Source organism: Mytilus californianus, unplaced genomic scaffold (assembly GCF_021869535.1).
Source record: "Mytilus californianus isolate M0D057914Y unplaced genomic scaffold, xbMytCali1.0.p SCAF_7, whole genome shotgun sequence".
Classification (NCBI taxonomy): Eukaryota; Metazoa; Mollusca; class Bivalvia; order Mytilida; family Mytilidae; genus Mytilus; species Mytilus californianus.
This window is the reverse complement of record NW_026262723.1, coordinates 109,278,133-109,303,597: the sequence shown is the minus strand read 5'-3', so window position 1 is coordinate 109,303,597 and position 25,465 is coordinate 109,278,133. Positions and strand designations below refer to the sequence as shown.

General features: G+C 33.7%; 1 protein-coding gene across 4 annotated transcripts in view; it reads left to right on the top strand.

Moving 5' to 3' along the window:
- The window catches only part of LOC127709896 (protocadherin Fat 4-like), a 51,671-nt gene extending 29,879 nt beyond the window's left edge, over positions 1-21,792 (top strand). For all 4 annotated transcript variants that reach the window (XM_052215579.1, XM_052215580.1, XM_052215576.1 and 1 more), the window contains 16 exons: positions 89-246; positions 1,210-1,359; positions 3,293-3,415; positions 4,632-4,818; positions 7,478-7,698; positions 8,191-8,385; positions 9,108-9,221; positions 9,790-9,910; positions 10,288-10,536; positions 11,294-11,541; positions 11,935-12,023; positions 13,319-13,426; positions 15,970-16,102; positions 19,377-19,527; positions 19,957-19,988; positions 20,315-21,792. In XM_052215579.1, the coding sequence (XP_052071539.1) occupies positions 89-246; positions 1,210-1,359; positions 3,293-3,415; positions 4,632-4,818; positions 7,478-7,698; positions 8,191-8,385; positions 9,108-9,221; positions 9,790-9,910; positions 10,288-10,536; positions 11,294-11,541; positions 11,935-12,023; positions 13,319-13,426; positions 15,970-16,102; positions 19,377-19,527; positions 19,957-19,988; positions 20,315-20,614 (2,579 nt within the window). In that variant the 3' untranslated portion in view covers positions 20,615-21,792. The remainder of the gene's footprint in view (positions 1-88; positions 247-1,209; positions 1,360-3,292; positions 3,416-4,631; positions 4,819-7,477; positions 7,699-8,190; positions 8,386-9,107; positions 9,222-9,789; positions 9,911-10,287; positions 10,537-11,293; positions 11,542-11,934; positions 12,024-13,318; positions 13,427-15,969; positions 16,103-19,376; positions 19,528-19,956; positions 19,989-20,314) is intronic.
- Positions 21,793-25,465: the final 3,673 nt, after the last annotated feature.

The following is a 25,465-nucleotide window of genomic DNA, read 5'->3' as shown; positions in this document are numbered from 1 at the left end:
ATAAATGTCAGGTGGAGCAACATCAGGTAAGTCAACTCAATAAAATCATTGTTGTATTATTTCTGATTGAACTTTTTTGTTTTTATAGGTGTACTAAGTGTTTCTAGTAGGATAGACTTTGAGAAAATTGAACAAACTTACTTCACAGCACTTGTATACGATACTGGTGTTCCCAGACTTAGTGCTTCTACAACTGTTTATGTCACAATTCGTAACATTAATGACAACTCACCTATTTTTACACAGGTAAGAATGAAAGATATATAAATTAAGAATATTGTAAATTTTTAATGTCCAGGATTTAAGTTTTCATTATTCTATGGAAACATTTTATATTTGACTTATTCATAAAGTGACTTAAATACCTGTTTTTCTGCTTTGTGGGCTCAAATTTTCAGAAGGGATAAACTAGCTTAAACTAGAAAATTAAGACAAATATTTGATTTACTTTCAATAACTTGATAATTATAGCCTTGCCTATGAATCAGGTGAAGACCTATAGTAATAAGGTTATCCATCCATGCACCCATCACAAATTTTTTCTGCTCTCTAACTTTAAAACCCCTTGGAGCTTAGTTTTGATAGTTTGCACGATTATTCACTACTACCAGAGGGTGATTTAAGGAAGGAAACTGTACCATGAAACTAATGGTCAAACACTTAGTTCAACTTGGGGACCCCTGTTTTTTAATTTATCTTTTTCTCTCCAGGTTGCACATTACATTAGGAATATCAATTTTCAACCTTTTCTTCATGCAAATATGTTTTTCAGTTCAAAGTCCTATTCATTTAGAAAACATACTACAATAATACTAATGTGTCATAAGGCAGTCTGCACCATTAGCCACTAGTGTGATGCCCCAGACTAGTAAAATTTTATTTGGACTTGTAAGTTTTTGCAAAACTTTGTTTAGCTACATAAGAAAAATGTTGGAATATTGGTCTTCGGACTAGAAGTCGGAAAAGATTTTGGTGCAGACTACAGAAGTTGTGTTATTTACTTTTAAAAAACTAAACTTGATATTCAGGTTACTTATAGGGCTTAGCAATCAGTTTTTCAAATTTGATTATAACCCTACATGTACCTCATCAAAAGAGAATATTTGTATGAAATTTTTGAATAGCTGCATCTGTTTGTCATCTCTAGGATATTAGACTCATTACACAATTTATTATTGTTACTTACTGCAGATCACATTTTTTTTTCAGACATCTTACACTGCACGAATTAATGAAGGTGAAGGTGCAGGAAAATCTGTTGTCACTGTACTGGCTAACGATGCTGATAAGGGAGACTATGGTGTTGTAAGATATGAAATAAAAGATCCCTTGAACAGATTCCTGATTAATGATACCACTGTAAGCATTCACAATATATGGCGAACTCTCCTAGAGAGTTTATGGTCTTGTATGATATGAAATGAAAGATCCCTTGATCAAATTTTTGATTAATGATTACAGTGTCAGTACCGGTAAGTATTCACAATAAATGGGGAACTCTCCAAGGGAGACAATCGTGATGTAAGAATGAAATGAAAGATCCATTTAACAGATTCCTAATTAATGATACCACTGTAAGTATTCACAATATGTGGGGAACTCTCCTAGGGAGACAATCGTGTTGTAAGAATGAAATGAAAGATCCATTGAACAGATTCCTAATTAATGATACCTCTGCAAGTATTCACAATATATTGGGAACTTTCCAGTGAACCACTTTAGTAGTATTGCTGAAAATTGACCGAAGATCAGATATTTAATAATGTTTTAAACTAAGGGTTTCCTTGCTGAAAATTGCATGTAATGCTCCCAGGGTTATTGTATAGATAAGGACAAAATAAATTTAATGTGTAGACTGGCATTCTCTTTGACAATATATTAAAGTCCAGGGGTGAGTTTTTATTACAGTCGACTCCACTTAATTGCATACCGCTTAATAGCATAATTCGGTTAATTGCATAATTTTCTCCTTCACAAAACCATTTCCCATTCATCTAATGTAAAAGTGTCCGATTATATGCATAGCTCTACAAGTGGCCTTTCGGGTATTTGCATACAAAATAATCGCCAGCTAGATATGCTTAGTTAAAACTGACAAGATTTTTGACTGGAAACGGCAATTTGTTGAGTATATTTTTCTTGAATGCATCATTATTTCGTTATTATTTTAATAAAGTTTTAAAACAGTTTCTTTGGTGTTTATATGATTGAATTTGGTTATAAAATAAGCCTCGATGTGTACACAGGTAAAGTTTCCCATGTTCTATTTTAAGCCTCGAGGTCATAAAAATGTCAAACAGGTAATTGTTGTAAAAACACTACAATTCTAGCTCAAAAGGTGTTAATTATTGATTGTATTTCAAACATTAACCATAGATTACATTTGGGGTGAATTTTAAAAACAATAATGCCTGCTAGTTATGGATCATTCTCCAATGTGTACTCTCGTAATTCGGCTTGGGGTGATCTGCATTTATGTTAAATATTACAGGGCATTTATATATGGTTGAAGAATTTTTTACATCAATCATTTATTTTTAATATTTTTTGAAAAGAACATTTACTTCTAATTATTATATTTTCTCACTTTCAACACTCGTGTCCAGCAAATAACCCGTACAGGGCCCCATTACCTGTTTACTGCTTTGCATATATACAAAAATAACGAGTTTAAGAAACAGTGTTACATCACTGTGTAGGCGGTAAATACTGCATACCAAAGGCAGTTCATTACACATTTATTGTTAAAAAATGATTATAAACTGTGTAGTATTGTTAAACAGTTTATTTTAACCAAAGCGAAACAATGTACATTGTACATACGGGTCATAGAAACAAATCTATTTTTAGAACAATTTGTTCTATTGTCGTATCCCAGGTAAAGAAAACGTCGGTACGCAAATAAACTCATACAAAATGTGTTTAGAAACTTTATTGAAAGAATACAAAATACAATAACATGTATGACACTAGACATATAACTTTTATTAGAATAAATCAATATTCGATATATTGTAAGTGGATTATGGATGTTCATCTTTCTTCAGGAATTTCCTTTACTGATCTATACTATCGATGTTATTTGACTCCGTAATTTGGCCTTTCGGATAAAAGCATACTCCGCTTAATTGCATAATTTTGTCTGACAAATAGGCTAAGCAAATAACCGGAATCGACTGTACAAAAAAAATAAATTGGATAAAATGAAAAACTTCCAACTTATAAGTAAAGTTTGATGTAAAGCATTGGGACTGACATGGTTAGTTTGTTAATGATCCATATTGCTTTGTAGGGAGAGATCACTGTTGCCCCAGGTGCAGTACTAGACAGGGAGACTACACCACAGATAGATGTACAAGTGACAGCTTATGACAGTCCTCTAGATGCTTCTGTTAGGAGATTTACTAATGTCAGGGTAAGTTTAACATATTAGAAATCTCTAATAATGAATCAACTACTTTTGTTTTGAAATGAAGATTCAGTATTTCATAATATAAAATACATAGTTTACAATACAATGTAGTAGGGATTGTATATTGTTTTGCATCTTTGCAGTTGAGCAACTCCAGAACGAGAAAAAAAATTGAGAATACCATTTTTGTCTCGCCTGCGACAAAAGTCATGGTATCTCATCGCGGTAAGGGAGACATAAGGATTGCTTTTTCGGTGACGGCTGCTGCTGTGGCGTTAAGTTTTCTACTTAAGTTAGTTTGATAGGAACTACTTGTGATAGATCATTGATATTTAAAATAAAGTTGCATCACTATCAGTACATATCAGTTTGATGACTTTTTCGAGGCTCTGCCCCCTAGGTCATGGTCCAGCAACTATGAATTAACTAGCAAATTTCAATGTTAAGTTTTCTGCTTAAGTTAGTTTGATAGGAACTACTTGTGATAGATCATTGATATTTAATATGAAGTTGTATTACTATCAGTAAATATCAGTTTGACGACTATTTTGAGGCCCTGCCCCCTAAGTCATGGTCCAGTGACTTTGAATTGATAAGCAATTTTCAATGTTAAGTTTTTTGCTGAAGTCAGTTTGATAAGAACTGCTTGTGACAGATCAATGATATTTTGTAGAGTTGCATTTATCAGTACATTTCAGTTTGTCGACCATTTCTAGGCCCTACCCACAAGATCATAGTCCAGCGACTTTGAATTGATAAGCAGTGTTGCTGTCCATCAGATTGTCTTTTTCTGAATTTTATGCCGATAGGTGAGACATATCTCTGTGTCAACAGTTTATTACCTAAAATTTTTCTACTACGTACTACAGCTTTTAAATTCATTCAATACAGCAGTATCTTTCATATCCTTGATAGTCCAGATCATTCAATGCATCTTTTTTCTCAATTGGTACAGTTTTCACTCTAATGGTATTGGTTGTAAGTTCAGAATCTTACTTACCAGTAGAAATTAAGGAATTGAAATAAGATAAACATTGTACATTACATTTTCAGGTATATATCTCATTGGATGACATAAATAACTATCTTTTCAGGTATATATCTCATTGGATGACATAAATAACAATCTTTTCAGGTCTATATCTCTCATTGGATGACATAAATGACAATCTTTTCAGGTCTATATTTCATTGGATGACATAAATAACAATCTTTTCAGGTATATATCTCATTGGATGACATAAATGACAATCCACCAGTTTTCACTCAGTCCAATTATGTGGCTACAATAATTGAGACAGTACCTGTTGGAATCCAGGTCTTACAAGTATTTGCCACAGATGCTGATATAGGATATAATGCAGAAATAGCTTACACTATATCTAATAACACAGGAGATCCAACAGGTAAATAGCTACACTATATCTAATAACACAGGAGATCCAACAGGTAAATAGCTACACTATATCTAATAACACTGGAGATCCAGATTGTAAATAGCTTATACACTTTATCTTATTATAACACAATAATCAGAATATTGGCATTATTGAATAATATGTACATGCTGAAGAGAATCTGAAATGGGGCGCAATTCTTGGTCCCTGAATTGATTTAATTGTTGTCCCCTCGCGCAACACATTGGGGTGGACATAAATACAAGGCATCTGTCCAGGGCTTTCAAAACAGTCGTATTGTCCCGACTTGTCCAGTAAATTATATAAATGACTTTTTGTGCCGAGGCTGAAACAGACATTTTAACATATTTCAGAAAAAAAATTGAAGTTTATGCGATTTTTTTTACCTGACCTTTTGCCTTAAACAGCCACACATTTCCGGTCATTTTAGTGAAATGATGAATAATTACTATCAAAACAAACCCTACTTTAATACCCTCTCATTACAATCAAGGTTAATTAGTTCTCTGACAGCTGAAATTTACCTGTTCAGGCAACAGGTAAACTATTTTGTACTGGACATTGATCGGTCTATTAAAAGTTGTTTTCTTGATTTTCAGCGGTTTGCATCTAATTAATTTAGTCAACCAGATTTAGATTATTAGAAAATGTATATAAATATGATTTGATGAAAATTTGAAAAGGTAGTTATAATGGTTTTAAATGAAAAATCGACAGAACCATGTTGTTTGAACTAGTACACTCGTGCGCAGGTGTGAGATTTAATTATGCATCTGAATTTTCAAAAATGCTAAAAATGTCATTGATACCTTTATCTAATGTTCATTTCGAGTATTTTCCTGAAGAAAAAACACGGAGAGAGCTACTTAAACTCAATCGTGCTTTGTAAACGTAGACGGATTTCACGTATCCGTCTCTGGTCCGTGTTTTACCATTTTCAAGTCAACATCCAGTATTAGGAAAATGTACTTTTTAAAAAAGAAAGTGAAGTAATTGTCAGCGTAATTTTGCATAAATAAAGAGTTTAAGTCAGATATAAGTACGCTGATGTTGCACACTTCGAATGGTGCACTGTCAATTTAACAGTTAACGCCAGAACATCGAATTTATATAAAAAATCAAGTTAAATATTATTTTTGTGTCAATCATAATTTATATGATGCCCAACTGATTACTATGGTTGCATTTTGTTACTAAGTCTTGAAGGGGCACTAGCTACGAGATATATAAAAAATCTAAAATATGATTTATTTTGTTCAACCATTAATGAAAGTGAAATAGTGAAATAATAGTTCGCTTTTAGCAGCCAGTATATGTCAATTTTGTTAAAATAAGCTAAGAAACATTGATGATGAATTATTCACTTGCAAGTGAATAATTCAACCTCATTGAATCCGTATTCATGTGAACTTCAATTTAACCCCTTAGCTAGAGATGGATAATGCATGAATTGTGCGTGTGTTGTTATTTAAAGAAAAAGAATGTAAACATTGAAAGTGAAACAAAGGTAAATCATTTGATTGACTGATTCGATCCACAAAAACTAATTCTTATACAGGTAAAAACGATGATTAACATATATTTTTAATCTATAATATGAAATCAAACCGACCTAGAAAAATCCAATTGCACGATTTCATTGTATATTTATATCTATATTTATGTTTATATCACTTATTATGGCCATTGGAGGTCTTCGGAGTTCAACTCTATAGTTAATTAGATGGTGTCTAGACTAAAATACACACGAAACGAACTACATATTATCGAGCCCATGCCCTGTAAATTGTTTATTTTAGACTTTTTATTATTTGGATAAATGTTTTACATTGTTATGAATCAAATATGAGAATTTGAGTCAAATCGGTGAACATGAATTTGACAGCTAGTGCCCCTTTAAGGCATTAAAATCGTAATAAGACAAAAAAAATGTCCGGCTGGCTCAAATAATTTTTGGAAGCCCTGCATCTGTCTGTGTGGTCTTGTGAGCCCTTTCATCTGTACAACTCTAGACAGATTTTCATGAAACACATATCATAGATTTATATAGACAATGTCTGGGACATGTTCGAAAATCAGTGCCAATCAACTATTTTTAAAAGAGTTATTCCCCTTGGAAATATTGATTATATTGAAAATTGCATTGTAAGCACTCTCATCTACAATTCTTGCCAGATTTTCATCAAATTCATATCAAAGGTTTATATCAGCAATGTCTAGAACAAGTTAAAAAATCAGTGCTGATTGACAATTTTTATGAGTTATGCCCTTGGAACTATTGGTTATAAGGGAAAGTGTATTGTAAGCGCTTTCAAATGAACAATTCTTGACAGATTTTTATCAAAGATTTATATCAGTAATGTTTCGGACAATGTCAAAAATCAGTATCAATATTAATTATATGGTTACAAGTTCACTTTTTTCACTTCAAATTTTTAAAGAACAAAAAAAAAATTTTTTCAGTTATTACCCTATGACTTATTTAATACGTGATACAATGAATGAATTGCAAAAAACTATGCCAACAGGTTAGGTAAAGTTCTTTTGCATGTGTGCGTGTAGGGAGGGGGATGTGAGTTGCTCACTAAAGGTTCTTTAATTACAAAGTTAATGCATTTAAAATATGTTCTATGACATTTTTTCCCAGGTTTCTTTAGTATTGCTGAGAAATCAGGAAGAATCAGAGTAGCCAAGAGTCTGTTAAGGAATTCTGGTGTCTATACCTTTATTGTACAAGCCAGAGACCAAGATGGTAATGGACCATATACTCATACAGCCCATGTACAGATAACAGTCTTGGAGGCCACAAATTCTCCACCAAGATGGGTTATTCCACCAGATCAGAATATGACTGTCAGTGTACTGGAGGTAATCTTACACTTCATTAGTCAGTACATGTAAAGCTATAGCAATCAACATCTAAATATGTCTTACCATTAGTCCAACTGTCACTGTGTAAACTGTGTTAATAAAGTTGATGACTGGTTTTACTTTGCATTAAAAAAATAGTACTTTGGAATGATTGTATATGATGTACATCCTGAGGATTTAGTCTGAGGTTTTTCTTTACATTACAGAATCAGTATCTTGGAATGATTGTTTATGATGTACACACTGAGGATGTTGTCTGAGGTTTTTCTTTACATTACAGAATATCTTGGAATGATTGTTTATCCTGAGGATTTAGTCTGAGGTATTTCTTTACATTACAGAATCAGTATCTTGGAATGATTGTTTATGATGTACAGACTTAGGATGTAGTCTGAGGTATTTCCTTACATTACAGAATCAGTATCTTGGAATGATTGTTTATGATGTACAGACTGAGGATGTAGTCTGAGGTATTTCTTTACATTACAGAATCAGTATCTTGGAATGATTGTTTATGATGTACACGCTGAGGATTCAGACAAAGGTAATAATGGTATTATTGATTATGGATTCTTTGCTGGTGGAATATTTACCAATCAAACGGATGAGTTCCTGATTAATTCTATTACTGGTGTAATCAGTGCAAGAATAGTGTACGACAGGGAACAAGTTCCTAGATATGTGGCAAGTATAATATATTATCGGTAGCTTGATGTACCAGATTTTTGGAAAGTTCTGAAATTGACTTATATTGAATTATCAGTAATGATTATATAGGTATGGAGTGTTACAGAAATAATTGCTCTGGGATGTTTGCATCAACTTTTATTTTACTTTCCTGTAATCTCTCTGAAAGGGAGAAAACTATACCAAATCACCATTGATATTATTATGTAAATTCTCACACAAGCTTTTCTATTCTGCATGAGAACTAGCTCATACTCCTCAGTGGTCTCATGGTAGCATGCTTGTCTCGATATCATAGGTTGTGGGTTGATCCCCATCTGGGACAAACCAGAGAATAAAAACAGCTTCCCTGATAAGCACACAAAATCTTGGAATAATAGTAAAGACTTATTGGCCCTGAGTTACTTTTATAAAAAAACTTTGTTAAAAATTCAGCTCTACCTATTGGCCTAGTGCAAAGCAGGGTTCTTATTCCTGTCCTGAATATACATTTAATAAAAGTGTTAAGAGATTTATTTTTTTGGTTTCATTAAATGAATTATAATTGATAAAAAACTATTTATATTGAAGTTAATACCTTTTATTGATTATCGAATATCATTTATGGCTGTCATACTGTCTTTGTAGAATATTAACTTATGTATATATTTCATTGTTTTGGAAGCTTCTGGATACTTTGCTATTTATTTCAGATGTTTTACAATAGATTTCTATTTCAGCTTCTCCTAATGGCTAAAGACCGTGGAACGCCAACTCCACTGGATGCTACAAGATACCTTACTATTCAGATTAAAGATGTTAATGATAACATTCCAAAATTCCCTCAATTACAAGTAAGAATGTATAATTTTATTATGACACACCTTCAAAAAAGAGAAACATATTGTTTTCAAGAGATTTATCTTCTTCTTTTCCTTCCTGGTCTTCTTGTACTCTTACAACCTTGTCTGGGTCATAACTTTTTAATCTCTCTACAAATGCTTGCAACATTTGGTATGAAGGTATTACTATGTAAGACTGTTAGTCACATATCATTTTGACATTTGAACTGGAGGGTCATAACTCTTTTTATCATTTAATTCATAAACCATTATACTGGCTGTACCAAAATTCATATTTGTGAAAAATTAAAGAATTCATAGTCAAGAATAACAATAGGAATGTGAAAAATGTGAGTTATGTCGTGACTATTTAAAAATACAATACAGTGTTATACTGATAGTATGTGTGTAGGAAACTCCTTTGCTGTGATGTAAGGTCATGCGATAATGGAATGAAAAATATTTGTAAAGGAATTATAGCAAACTATGAGAAAATGAAAAGAATGAAATTATGATTACAAATATAAAAATAAAATTAAACATGAATACAATTGTAAAATAAATGATCTTTGATGCACAGGATGGTAGTACCAGACCTATACAAATTACCGTGTCGGAGAATGTTAATGTTGGTGATAAAATTGGGGAAGCTATTGCGACAGACAACGATGAAAACCCAAAGATATTCTATTACATCATAGGTAAGAATGCTAATAAAGAGATGGGTAGAAAGCCTGAATATTTTAGCATCAGTGTATATTATATAGAGTAACTTTATTATCACTTTTTAATTCATATGGATTTTACAAAATATAAAACAGTTACCCATTTGAAATTATATATATATATGATTTGTATTGGAAGCTAAAAATTTATGTCATGTTAAAAATGTTGCTGAAGCATAAAGATTAATCCTTATCCATCAACACATCTGCTTATCTGTATGAAACTCTGTCTAGATTGGATTGTGTTCTCCTTAAATCAATTTCTCTTTAATCAGTTATTGTATGTTCATGACATTTCGCCATATCCTCCCTCTTTTATTGTACAACATTGAACAACAGGAATTATTTTACAGGTGGAAATGAGAAAGGAAAATTTTCTCTGGACAAGATAACAGGAGTGATGAAGCTTGCTGCTGCTGTGGACAGTGAACAACAAAAACAATACATCCTAGATGTCCATGCCACTAATAATGTCAGCGACTATACCGTGGTAACTAACAGGAGGAAGCGAGCACTTTCACCTGATATAGTACAGGTTATAATCAACATAAGGAATACCAACGATGCTCCACCAGAATTTGAACAGTCATCTTATACTGGGTGTAAGTGTCTTCAGATGTTACATGGTCTACTTCTGTAAATTAAATTATCATCTCTCCCTGATTATAATTGAAAGAACAGTTATAGAATTTCTATGTGTCCCTCTAATACTTCAGAAAAAAAGTTTTGTAACAAAAACTTTTGTAGGGATTTCATTTCCCTTTTTACCAACTTAAACATATAAAATGCATGTTTAGAATTTTAAGTTATGTTTGAAAATAACCACTTAGTAATTTGAAATTATGTTATCATATTTTCATCATGCTTTATATGAATAACCCTTTAGTTTTTCAAATATTTATTTGTGGTAATTTTAATAGATAATGTTTTCAAAATATTTTTTATTTTTTAGGTTCCAAAAAAATCACTTTTTTTTATTTTTATCCTAAAAAAAATGTCCTTGCTGAAAATGTAGGGCAATGTGCAAAATTATACTATCATTGTTCCAATTGTTATATATTTCTGACTAGCCTAAAGCAAGACATAGGGATCCTACATCCCTTTATGTCAGTCTGTGGTTAAAGTTCTTTTAGACATTAATCATTTTGTCAAACCTTAACGGAATTTTATGTAACTTGGACAGAAGCTTCTTCATGATTCAAAGATGGTATCCATAGCTAAATTTGAAATATTTTTTCCAAATTTTTCTATTTGAATGATAAAATGACTTTGTTTCGTGTTTGGTTTTTTGCAGTTAACATTTGATTACAGTCTGTGGTTAAAGTTTTTATAGATAAATTATTTTGTTAATTTTGATAGGTATATCTACAAGAGCCCCTATTGGACAAAGCATTGTTACTGTGTATGCCAAAGATCAAGATTCCTTTGGTGGAGTCCAATACAGCATAAAATCTGGTAACAGTGATGATGGGCTGGAAATAGGAAGTAACACTGGGGTTATCTACAATAGGAAGTTAATGGCAGACTTTATTAGTCGTGGAGTTAACCAGTTTAACTTGGTTGTCAGGGCAACAGATAAGCAGCTGTCTGATGAGTCTGATGTTTTGGTATGTGTAACTAAAAACTAATAACAGTCTTGTCACATGCTACCAAATGTGATGGAAAATAAAAGTTGTAATACTTAACATGTTAATCCATTTCAAGTTCACAGGACAGCATCCTATGTCGTACAATGTGTATTTAATTTCAAAAACTGGGAATTTTCAATGTCAAATTCATGAAGATAAATCTCAAGGTCAAAGGACTGTGTATGGTCATAGAGTTTAAAAGGCTAATATGCCTTGAGTTTTGTTACACCCGTTCTTTATCAAACAGTACATTGTTTGACCTTTTGTTACAATATGAACCTTATTCATTTCAAATGTTAAAGTCACAAGATAGCATCATAGAAAAATGATGAAAATGGCATGCCCTGAATGTAATGAATTTGAATTTTTTAGATTTTTGTGACACAAGAAGGTAACGAAGTAGAACTTGTTATAACACAGCCTCCGTTAGAAGTCAGACAGTTTGTTGATCAAATTAAAACGTACGTAAAAATAGATCTAGCGATACAATACTTTTAATTAAGTAAAAAACAAGCACTAAGAAAAACAGTTAACAGGAAAAATATTTTCTTTAATACACTACAATTGCCAGACACAAATACTATAGAAAAAGCAGAGACAGCAACTGTATGTGAAAACAGTATCCTATATTATTACATACAAGGTCAAATTGATAGCTTATGTAATCTGGTGTTCATCCTTTTTACCAGTTAAATTTATATGGAATAGATCTAACTTAAAATATGATTAATTTTACACCAAGGAAGAAAAAAATGCATACTGTAGCTGTTAACATTATATAATTACATATCCAGAATCTAATTTTTGTTATCATGTTGCCACTGGGGTCACTTGTTTTGTTAATTATAGCTGGGAATTTCTTTGCCCTGTAGTATGGTAATCATTAAATTATTTATGATTCATCTGGTGATGATACTTAAAGGGGCATTAGCTACGAGATATATCAAAAAAATAAAATATGAATTTTTTGGGTTCAATCATTAATGAAAGTGAAATAGTGAAATAATAATTCACTTTTAGATGCCAGTTTGGTTCAATTTTGTCAAAATAAGCTAAGAAACATTGCTGATGAATTATTCACTTGCAAGTGAATAATTCGACTTCATAGGATCCTTATTCATGTGACCTTCAATTTAACCCCTTAGCTAGAGATGGGTTACGCATGAATTAGGCGTGTTCGTTTTATTAGAAGGAAAAGAATGTCAACATTGAAAGTGAAACAAGGGTAAACCATTTGATTGACTGATTCGATCCACAAAAACTCATTCTTATACCGGTAAAAACAATGATTAACATATATTTTTAACCTATAATATGAAATCAAACAGACCTAGAAAAATCCAAATGCACAAGTTCGCTAAATATTTATATCTATATTTATGTTTATATCGGGTTATATTACTGTCGGCAGTCTTTGGAGGTCACCTTGATGGTTAATTAGATGTCGTCTAGACTAAAATACACAGGAAATGATGATGCATATTATCAAGCCCATGCATTGTAAATTATTTATTTAGGGCTTTTTATAATTTGGATATACGTTTTAGTATGTTGTTAATCAAATATGAGAATTTGAGTCAAATCGGTGAACATGAATTTGACAGCTAGTGCCCCTTTAAGATAAAGAAAGTTTAATATATATTGATTCAAAACAGAATTTAAAGAAAATAGCCAACATAATGTAAATGAATTTTTAATCGAGTTTAACTTGACAATATTAACATGGATTAAAGTGTGTGTGTGTCTTTTTTTTCAGAACATTTGAAAGTTTGAAAAATTCTGATGGAAGCTCAGTTTTTAAGTTTGTTTGTATATCTGCTGTAAAAGACCATGTGACCTCAGGAGAGCAGCAGGATTCTTACTGGTAAGTCATAAGACAAGAGCATAGGGAGGTGGTCTTTAAACTCAGGGGAACAGCAGGATTATTACTGGTAAGTCCTAATACAAGAGCAAAGGGAGGGGGTCTTTAACCTCAAGAGAGCAGCAGGATTATTACTGGTAAGTCCTAAGACAAGAGCAAAGGGAGAGGGTCTTTAACCTCAGGAGAGCAGCAGGATTCATACTGGTAAGTCATAACACATGAGCAAAGGAAGGGGTCTTTAACCTCAGGAGAGCAGCTGGATTCTTACTGGTAAGTCGTGACAATGGCAGATGAGGGGGTCATTAACCTCAGGAGAGCAGCTGGACTCTTACTGGTAAGTGATGCGACAAGGGCAGATGAGGGGGATCATTAACCTCAGGAGAGCAGCTGGATTCTTACTGGTAAGTCATGCAACATATGCAAAGGAAGGGGTTCATTAACCTCAGGGGAACAGCTGGATTCTTACTGGTAAGTCGTAACAATGGCAGATGAGGGGGGTCATTAACCTCAGGAGAGCAGCTGGATTCTTACTGGTGAGTGATGCGACAAGGGCAGATGAGAGGGGTCATTAACCTCAAGAGAGCAGCAGGATTATTACTGGTAAGTCCTAAGACAAGAGCAAAGGGAGAGGGTCTTTAACCTTAGGAGAGCAGCAGAATTATTATACTGGTAAGTCCTAAGACAAGAGCAAAGGGAGGGGATCTCTAACCTCAGGAGAGCAGCAGGATTATTACTGGTAAGTCTTAAGACAAGAGCAAAGGGAGGGGGTCTTTAACCTCAGGAGAGCAGCTGGACTCTTACTGGTAAGTGATGCGACAAGGGCAGATGAGGGGGATCATTAACCTCAGGAGAGCAGCTGGATTCTTACTGGTAAGTCATGCAACATATGCAAAGGAAGGGGTTCATTAACCTCAGGGGAACAGCTGGATTCTTACTGGTAAGTCGTGACAATGGCAGATGAGGGGGATCATTAACCTCAGGAGAGCAGCTGGATTCTTACTGGTGAGTCATGCAACAAGGGCAGATGAGGGGGATCATTAACCTCAGGAGAGCAGCTGGATTCTTACTGGTGAGTCATGCAACAAGGGCAGATGAGGGGGGTCATTAACCTTAGGAGAGCAGCTGGATTCTTATTGGTACATCATAAGACAAGAGCAAAGGGAGGGGGGTCGTTAACCTCAGGAGAGCAGCAGGATTATTACTGGTAAGTCCTAAGACAAGAGCAAAGGGAGGGGATCTTTAACCTCAGGAGAGCAGCAGGATTATTATACTGGTAAGTCTTATGACAAGAGCAAAGGGAGGGGGTCTTTAACCTCAGGAGAGCAGTCGGATTCTTACTGGTAAGTCCTAAGACAAGAGCAAAGGGAGGGAGTCATTAACCTCAGGGGAACAGCAGGATTCTTACTGGTAAGTCCTGCGACATGTGCAAAGGAAGGGGTTCATTAACCTCAGGGGAACAGCAGGATTCTTACTAGTAAGTTATGCGACATGTGCTAAGGAAGGGGTTCATTAATCTCAGGGAACAGCAGGATTCATACTGGTAAGTCATAAGACATGAGCAAAGGAAGGGGGTCTTTAACCTCAGGAGAGCAGCTGGATTCTTACTGGTAAGTCGTGACAATGGCAGATGAGGGGGGTCATTAACCTCAGGAGAGCAGCTGGATTCTTACTGGTAAGTCATGCGACAAGGGCAGATGAGGGAGATCATTAACCTCAGGAGAGCAGCTGGATTCATACTGGTAAGTCATGCGACAAGGGCAGATGAGGGGGGTCATTAACCTCAGGAGAGCAACTGGATTCTTATTGGTAAGTCATGTGAGAAGGGCAGATGAGGGGGGCATTTACCTCAGGAGAGCAGTTGGATTCTTACTGGTAAGTCATGCTACAAGGGCAGATGAGGGGAGTCATTAACCTCAGGACAGCAACTGGATTCTTACTGGTAAGTCATGCGACAAGGGCAGATGAGCGGGTCATTAACCTCAGGAGAGCAGAAGGATTCTTACTGGTAAGTAATGCAACAAAGGCAGATGAGCGGGTCATTAACCTCAGGAGAGCAGCTGGATTCTTACTGGTAAGTCATGCGACAAGGGCGGATGAGGGGAGTCATTAACCTCAGGACAGCAGCTGGATTCTTACTGGTAAGTCATGCGACAAGGGCAGATGAGGGGAGTCATTAACCTCAGGACAGCAACTGGATTCTTACTGGTAAGTCATGCGACAAGGGCAGATGAGGGGGTCATTAAGGGCCCAAATTTGCAGTGATCAACTTAAATGCTGTAGAAAACTAGTCAAGTTAACAAAGTGCAAGGTGATAAAATAAAGTATTTTCAGTTTCTTTTTTTCAATTTTATTTTCATTGTGCACTTAACATTATAAATTTTCTAAGGGGGGGGGGGGGGGGGGGACTTTGGTCAATTGAATGTGGTAAATGCTCTTGAAAGATTAACTCAAGCAAAGAATTTGCAAGATTTTTAATTTCACAATAGATGAAGTGAAACAAGTTATATCTAAATGATGACAATATTTATATTTTGTCTTTCTAACAGGTCAGATGTGTATCTATCAGCCATTAGCAGTACAAATTATATCTATACTGGTGAACAGCTCCTTTCAATACTAAATGCTCAGAAAGCCAGGAACACAGAACCATTTGATCTGCTATATATTAAATCTTTAGGTGTAAGTATACTTATAAAAATACTCAGACTGCTAGATTCTCTAAGTCAGGTGTATCAATGTTATTTTATAAGAGTCCAGATTCAAAGATTAATGCATTATCTGTCACAAGTTACTTCTCCAGTAAGATGTGTCCTATTTCCATCTGTTAATGTCCAATATATTTTGTAGTAGTATTTAAACTTTTTGAAAACCTTCTCTGAAAAAAAAACTGTCAACCAATTGGTACCAAACTTTCTTAAATACAGATTGTTGAGAATTTTTCAGCATTAAACCTACCTTTTTTAGAAAAAATGTAGGAGGAAAGTCCATTGATGGTCAAATGTCAAAATTGTCATCAGTTGAAAGTATCATAGATAAAATTTATTTTTAGGATATTTGTTTCGGACTTAAATCGTAAAAATGCAGTGGCGGATCCTGAAATTTTTCATAAGGGGGGCCCTCTGACTGCCATAAGAGGGGCCCGCTCCAGTCATTCTTCAGTGATTAACTGAATAATCAAATTTTTCCCACAAATGGGGGGCCCCCTAAATCCGCCTCTGAAACATACTTGCCAACCTCTGACAATGAGAAATCATGTCATGACATGACATGACATGTCAAAAAGCGTGTGAAAACGCATGACGTAGATGCGAACAATGTTCATAACTTCACATTATACAAATTTGTTATTAAATATAAGAAACAATATTCAACTGTCAACTTTTAATGTATTCAACAGTTTGATTACATTTACTTAATAACAAGGCACACAATATATCACTGTCAAGTTCTGATCAGAATTCAGTGTGAATTTCTTTATAATTGAAAATGCTCTCTCACAGTCAGAATTGATATTTGGCTGAACTAAAATAGCTTTATCAAGCTTTGAAAGAGTGTCATAACGTTTTTTTGCCATCTAAAATGTCATCTTTAATCTCTGCCATTGCTCCCAACAAACTATATATGTTGCTATGGCCTGGTCAAACTGGGTAGTTCATCAGAAGACAGCTGGTACTATGAGAACTGATCCAACAGTTCCGTGATATTTCCATCCCCTATGGCCTGTTGGAATCTGTTGGCTAGATTTGAAACTGAAAAAGAAAAAAATATTTTATAATTTGATTACCATTTATTGATAAAACATGTTAAATGATTAATCAAATAGCTACATTGTAGTTCCCCTCTCACATGTATTGTTATGATTGCAACATAGGGTGCACAATGCGTTACTCGTCCCTCGATCATTTAAACTCTAACTGTTTTATTTATAAATCTTGATAAATTATCTTGGACTTGGCACGTATACATCGTTTTCGCTTAGCAATCTGCTCTCTAGACGACGGTACAGGCCCTGAAAGTGACCTCTTTCTGTGGACATTTCCCCTAAGTGAATTTGAAAGAAAGATTGTCACAAAATCGTAAAAACTAATCAAAAACTACTTACCTTTAAGAGCCTTCGCTGTTGTCCCCATCATTATAGAAAAAAAAACAATGGCGTCTAAACAATTACTTCAAAATTTTCGGTATTTATCGTCTAATAATGAAAAAAAAACGAGAATCGCGATATCAATAACGACCAAAAAATCAAAACAACGAAAAAGTGTGTAAAGTGGTGAAAAGCGTGTACACGCCATGTGACAAAATCCTTGCGTGTAAACCGTTGAAAAAGCGTGTATTACACACGAATACCATGTCACTTGGCAACTATGCTCTGAAATGTTTAACTTGATCATCTCTTATATAAATAAACCAACAAAGTTATTAAAAAAGAAAAAAAATTACATCATAGCATAATCACCTTTCAATGCAAATAAACGTATCTGCAAATAATTTGGAATTTTAATGGTCTCCTGATAGATCACAATATTATTGACATGCTATATAGCAACAGATTATTTCAATTCATTTTACTTTTAAAAGAAATGGTTTCAACCATGGCAAAAACTTGCAAAAGCAATGATGCAGATTTTATTTGTTCCATTTGAACCTTGATAGGCATACTACCTCTTGTGTTGATACCACACCTGTCATTATTAAGGTAATATGGGAATCTTTTGCCACCTTGGACTGCAAGTGACTGCAGGTGATCAGTCTAGATTTTTTTTATTCTGAAATTAGCAAATTTTTACTCATGCATGTTATATGCAGAACTTTTTATTCAAATTATCATTATATTAGGAACTTATCTTACAAATGCAGAAGAAAATTGTTTGATTCTATAAAAAGACTTATAAGGTAAGATAATTAAGTTTTCTCACAGAATTTACAGTATAAAGTTATCTGTGTTATGTAACAAAAAAAAAGTTAGATAAAATTGAGAATGGAAATGGGGAATGTGTCAAAGAGACAACAACCCGACCATAGAGCAGACAACAGCCGAAGGCCACCAATGGGTCTTCAATGCAGCGAGAAACTCCTGCACCCGGGGGCGTCCTTCAGCTGGCCCCTAAACAAATATGTATACTAGTTCAGTGATAATGGACGTCATACTAAACTCCAAATTATACACAAGAAACTAAAATTAAAAATGATACAAGACTAACAAAGGCCAGAGGCTCCTGACTTGGGACAGGCGCAAAAATGCGGCGGGGTTAAACATATTTTTGTTTTCAGCCCATCTATGAGAGTAGGGGGACAAATAAACTTAGGGTCTGTGTGTCTATCCATTTAATCATCTCTATTGGGTTCAAATATTTTGGTTATGGTAGTTAACAATGAACTTCAACTTAAAACTTAATTCATGCATTCTTTGTGATGTGAACTATTATATATCACATGTCACATTAGGGTTTTTAACAGTGTTTCTGTTAACTGAACATAGAAATGTGATATTGTGAGAAGTGCATGATACCCTATAGACACATTTTATGGTAATTCTCTGAAAACATTTTAAAGAGATACCTGTTCATACATTATTTAAAAATTCTATTTTTTAGTTTTCTTTCTGTTTAAATCCTTAAAGATATGAAAGATTTGCACAGCCTATAGCTTGGAAACAAACACAGTGCCCCGAAAGGTTTATTTTTGAAAATAGCATGATATAATCAACAAATTGTGTTGATCTTTTTTCTATATTTAGTAGTCAACAATTGGCCATTATTATACCCCACAGTACAAAGTAGCTAGGGTATTTAGTTTTTGAACCATCGGTCACTCCATTAGTCTGTCAGTCATTTTGTTTCTGCAGGCTAACTCTGTTTTAAGACAGCAAACATTTTAACAATGATCTGACTTATGTTGTTGACACACCTACCATGGTTGTGATGATAATTATATTGATTTTTTCTATTTTAAGGTAGCTGATGATGAGCCAACCTATGTTGATGGCACACCTGCCATGGTTGTAATGATAATTGTATTGATTTTATTATTCTTTATTATCATATTTGTGATTGTGGCTTGCTACTGTATACGCAGAAGTAAACAAAACATGAAACAGAATTTAAGTAAGTATTTTGTTACCATTCAGTTAATTGGTTAGTTTTTGTGAATTGTTAAAAGCACTGTAAATTCAAAAATTTTTGCGATGTTTTTTATATTGTCAAAAGAGCAACAGGATAGGTTTCACAAAAAACAAAACTCACATTTTAAAATTTAATAGCGTTTTTTGTTAGCAGGATTTCTAGAAATTGTAATAATTACTCTTGAATATTTGTCTATCATACCAAAAATCACAATAATAAATGGATGCTAAAATTTCTGATTTACAGTATTTGAATTTCTTTAATATAAAACAAAATGTTGAAGAACATAATTAACATTTGACAAGATAAAATTCTTTGGTAATAAACAGGTAACAAAATAGGCTTGTTTATATTTTGTTTTCAATTGAAATTTTGTTTATTATATATAACTGTATGTTATTATACTTTCAGTACAAAGAAGAAATTCAGATAGATTTAACCAGGTAAGTTAATTTTACATTATAATACAATTTTGTTCAAACAAAAAATTAGTACCAGAAGTTTCATACATTCAATTTCAAAATGATAACTACTATAAAAGTGATTTGTTATACATTTTCTCATTTTTGGATAATTATTGAACATTTTGTAAATAAATGGTATATTTATTATCACACTGTTTTCAAAGAGATATACCTTTAATATTCAGTATTTAATAAAAAAAATTATTTTTGAAGTATCCTAGCAAAGAGATCAAAACAGGACATGACTTCTGCATTTTATTTCTATCTGTTTGATATTGACATTAAAATTATTTATCATTGAATAGCAACCAGAGCCCCCAATACTGATAGAGAGTTTGCATCCAATGTATGACAATAAAGGATTTGTGTCTGAAGACCCTGCAGTTCAATACGCTACTGTGCAAAAAACATTTATGGATTCTCGACCACGAGAACCTGTTCCCCAAGAACAAGAAATAGTTGGTCCTGAATCAATTGATGCAGTGATCCGTGACAATGATGACGATAGTGGAAGTAGCCAATCAAGTACTCCTCCAACTCCACGGAGACTGGTTGAGCCAGAAGTGGAAGATTTCCGTATAGAAACAGAAGTTTACGAAGAGTGATTTTAGCATTATTATGTCTCATATATTATGCAATGTCTTTGACTTAATCAGGTGGCATCTACCATGTTAATCTGATGGAAATAAAAATCCTGTTATTTACATTCTTGCCAGGCTGTTGTCTTTTTGGAATGCTAATGTGCCATTTTGGGAAATTTTATTTATTCCATAGTAATAAATACCAAATGTATAACACCGAAGATTAGAAGTTCCTTAAAATATAATATTGATAATGTCAAGAACCTGAACACCATGGGACATTTGCCACATAAATTGCAGTAAGATATAGTTCTTGCAAAAAGCCCATAATTAATTCATCTCTTAATTATGGCAATAAATAACAGCTTATAGAAAGTTTATTTTCAGGAGTAGAGATAATGATTTCTTTGTATTGTATGTTTTTTATATTTTTTGTATAACTTCTGTTTTGTAAACATTTTAAATGCACAAGACATTCCCAGTTAATAGTGCTATATTAAAAGTGATATATTAAAGTTTGACTGCGTGTATTCAATTTGACTTTCTTTCAGATTACATTTTACACTTACAATGAATAGCAAATGTTGAATGTTGGAACTTTTTGAAGAAAAACTATAGTTGTTGCCAATCATATGTATAGTAAGAAGTAATGTGTAACTTTAGCAGTGATATAAACCAGATTTCATTATTTTGGAACAGTGATCACAACTGAAACTTGCAACATTAAAACCATTTCAAATTGATTTTAAAAATGCATGGTAACCAACAATCAGTTGTCTTTAGAGGGGATATAAACATTTTGGTCTTTCACAATCAAACAGTTATTGTCAGATAATCTACAAATACGGTTTCAATCTCGAATGTCAGATAATCTAATCTACAATTACCATTTCAATCTCGAATGTCAGATAATCTTATCTACAATTACCATTTCAATCTCAAATGTCAGATAATCTACAATTTACCATTTCAATCTCACAATAATGTCGATCCCGATTTATATATTTTTATACTTTGTTTTATAACGAATGACACATCATGTTTAATGCATAATAATGTACCTGGATAAGGTATTGTGATACTTTTTGTTTGGTTGTGATTTATATGTGTGTATTTGTACAACATTTTTATACCTATGTAAATATGTATTGTGTAATATATATATATATACACTTATACAAAATAAAGAAAATAGAAATCTGCACATTTGTCATTAAATTTTCATGATACATATATTAAGGAGGCTTCAGTGGGGTACCCACTCAGGCCACCAAGTCATTTTTAAGCATATTTGAAAGCAGCAGCAATCCACATTGCAAATTTTAAAACATTTTTAAAGGTCACAGGTCCTTTTAAATGAGACTTCATGTTGTCTACTAAACCCACAAGGTCACAAATTGGATTTGAACCATGTTCGAGCCAGTGAGCCAATTGAGACAATTAATAAAATTGAGAATGAAAAGGGGTAATGTGTCAAAGAGACAACTACCTGACCAAAGAGCAGAAAAAGCCCAAGGCTACCAATGGGTCTTCAACACAGCGAGAAAATCCTGCACCCGGAGGCAGGCTTCAGCTGGCCCCCAAACAATAATGTATACTAGTTCAGCGAAAATGGACATCACACTAAACTCCGAAACATACAAATGAACCAAAATTAAATAAATGGAGAATGTCTCTATGGGCCACAGAGGCCCTCGCTTGTAAATATGCATGAGTCAACTTCCACATACAGATGCAGGATTCACATAGTTAAGACCCTTTTGTGATTATAAGCATTGTGTATAAGTTTCATAAAATTTTGTTGAGGCAAACTAAAGTTAGAGAACAGAAACAATAGATTTAGCAATTTTTTAACTCAACAACAGTAAAAGTGACGCCACCCAATTTCAAACTTGATCTGTATTTTGTGGTAATAAGCATTGTGTATAAGTTTCATAACATTTGGTTGAGACAAACTAAAGCTAGAAAATGGAAACGAAAAATTCAGCAATTTTTATGATTATAAAGGGGCATAACTCATGAACGGTAAAGGTGACGCCACCCAATTTCGATATTGATCTGTGTTTTGTGGTAATAAGCATTGTGTATAAGTTTTATAACATTTGGTTGAGGCATACTAAAATTGAGAGAACGGAAACCAAAAATTCAGTAATTTTTATTATTATAAAGGGGCATAACTCATGAACAGTAAAAGTGACGCCACCCAATTTCGAAATTGATCTGTATTGTGTGGTAATATGCATTGTGTATAAGTTTTATATCATTTGGTTGAGGCAAACTAAAATTAAGAGAATGGAAATGAAAAATTCAGCAATTTTTATGATTATAAAGGGGCATAACTCATGAACGGTAAAAGTGACGCCACTCAATTTCGAACTTGATCTGTGTTTTGTGGTAATAAGAATTATGTATAAGTTTTATAACATTTGGTTGAGGCAAACTAAAGAAAGAGAACAGAAACCAATTTTGGGGACGTTCGGGACGTACGGACAAGGATGACACTTATTGCCCCCTCTGCGACGACGGGGGCATAAAAAACATATAAGATTAACAAAGGCCAGAGGTTCCGGACAGGGTCAAACATGTATTGTGAGATCTCAACCCTCCCCTATACCTCTAGCCAATGTGGAATAAACCAACACACAGCAATACAAACAGTAAAACTCAGTTTAAAAGAAGTCAAAGTCTGATGTTAGACTAGGTAACAGAAGAAACTGAAGTATGGGTTATATGCTATAAAGTATGGGATGAAACATGCAAACTGAAGGGAGTTTTATTTGAAAATAAAGCTGATATTTATTGTGCATTTGTGCAAAAATAGGCGGATTGTGTTTCGATTCATAACAGGGGACTTTTAAAGGTCTGTCAGACAAGGTTCAGCTGAACTTGGCTCCCAGATTACAAATTCTCATGATCAGATGTTTCTCACATGCAAGGTGTACATATTCATCCGACAAAATCTTTTTCTCGGTTACTATAGAATCCTAATTTTATCCTCTTTGGTCCTTATAGACTAAGTGTACATCCATCTTGACCTCATTTTTGTTGTTCCGTCATCATAAAGATTTACATAGAATACTTTCCTACAACATGATCTTCAGCTCATTTTCAAAGACCTTTGATGTTGTTTTTGTGATACCATTTACATGTAAAGAGACATGGTTTTCAAAGCCTTTCAAAACATTATTCATTGACAATCTTAAAAGTCTATGGAGGCATTTCAGAATGGGTAGTTAAGCAGTCTAATAAATAATTGCTGATTAGGGTTCAATATGATTGACCTATTTTTACTGTAATCAAATAAATTGCGAAGAGTATATGAAAACCATCTCATTTTGGTTTTATCACAAGTTGAGTGTCAGATGGTTGTACTTACCAAATTTTTTTATCTCGTCTATATAAAAATAAGAAAATATGACATGATTTCCAATGAGATGAATATCCTTAGGAGACCAAATGATGTGGACTTAAGAAACTTCAGGTCACCATAAAGTCCTCTTGTTTTAACTAGTAGCCTATGTTTAGAGAGTTATAAAATGTCTACTCAGTGGTGAGGTTTTTAATTGCCAAGAGAGTCCTGGTTGGATTCCAAAGTATGTAGAATGTCTTAATACATGTATTAAACATTTAACACAGATCAATGGACCATAATAAACTGTTGACGGAGATATCTCTCACCACCTTGTTATTTTGATAGTAAACTGCAAATGTTGAAATCAGAACTGCAATACTTTTAACATGTAAGTTATGCAAAATATTCAAAAGTCAATGAACCATGACTAAAGGTACAGGGCCAATCATTCTCCATGGAAATGAGATGTGCCAATGCTAATACATATGCATACCAAATGTCATTGACGTACCACTGGTGGTTCCTCTTAACTGACCTGATCACAAACTAATACATGTAAACTAAGCAAAAGTTTCAAAGTCAATACTGAGGGGGTGGGGTAAAAAAATCTCTATGGAAATGAGATTTGCAAATTCTTGTACAACTGCATATCAAATATCATTGACCTTCCACTAGTGGCTCCTTATAAACTAAACTGAACTCCGTCAAAGCGAGACAAAAATCAGTAAAGGTTATGTAAACACTAAAATGAATCTTTTGGTCACAATAAGAAAAGTGTCCTATGTTTACACCTGTTACCTTACAAGAGTGTACACGCTGAAATGTCTCGTCTGCTTTACTGACCATTGATTTTATGTTGATAGTCCTAAATATAAAGCTTTACTTCAAGTATCACATAATCTTAACATGAGTCAAACAAATGAGGTCAAGGTCAGATAAACCCAACAGAAAATACATGTACACCTTACAATCATTCCATACACCAAACAAGGTTGACCCATTTCCTATAGTTTCTTAAAAACAAACTTAACCAGGAAAACTTAACATTGACCAATGAACCTTGAAAATGAGGTCAAGGTCAGGTGAACCATGCCAGACCGACATGTACACCTTACAATCAATCTTATGCATTAAATATAGTTGACATATTGCTTATAGTATCTAAGAAACAAACTTAGCCAAGAAAACTTAACATTGACCAATGAACCATGAAAATATGGTCAAGCTCAATGATACCTGCCAGACAGACATATACACCTTACAATCATTCAATACACCAAATATAGTTGATCTACTGTTTATAGTTTAAGAAAAACAGACCAGAACATAAAAACGTAACACTGAGCAATGAACCGTGAAAATGAGGTCAAGGTCAAATAAAACCTGCCAGACTGACACGTACATCATAAAATATTTCCATACACCAAATACAGTTGACCTATTGCATACAGTATGCGAAAAAAGACCAAAACACAAAAACTTTACATTGACCAATGAACCATGAAAATAAGGTCAAGGTCAAC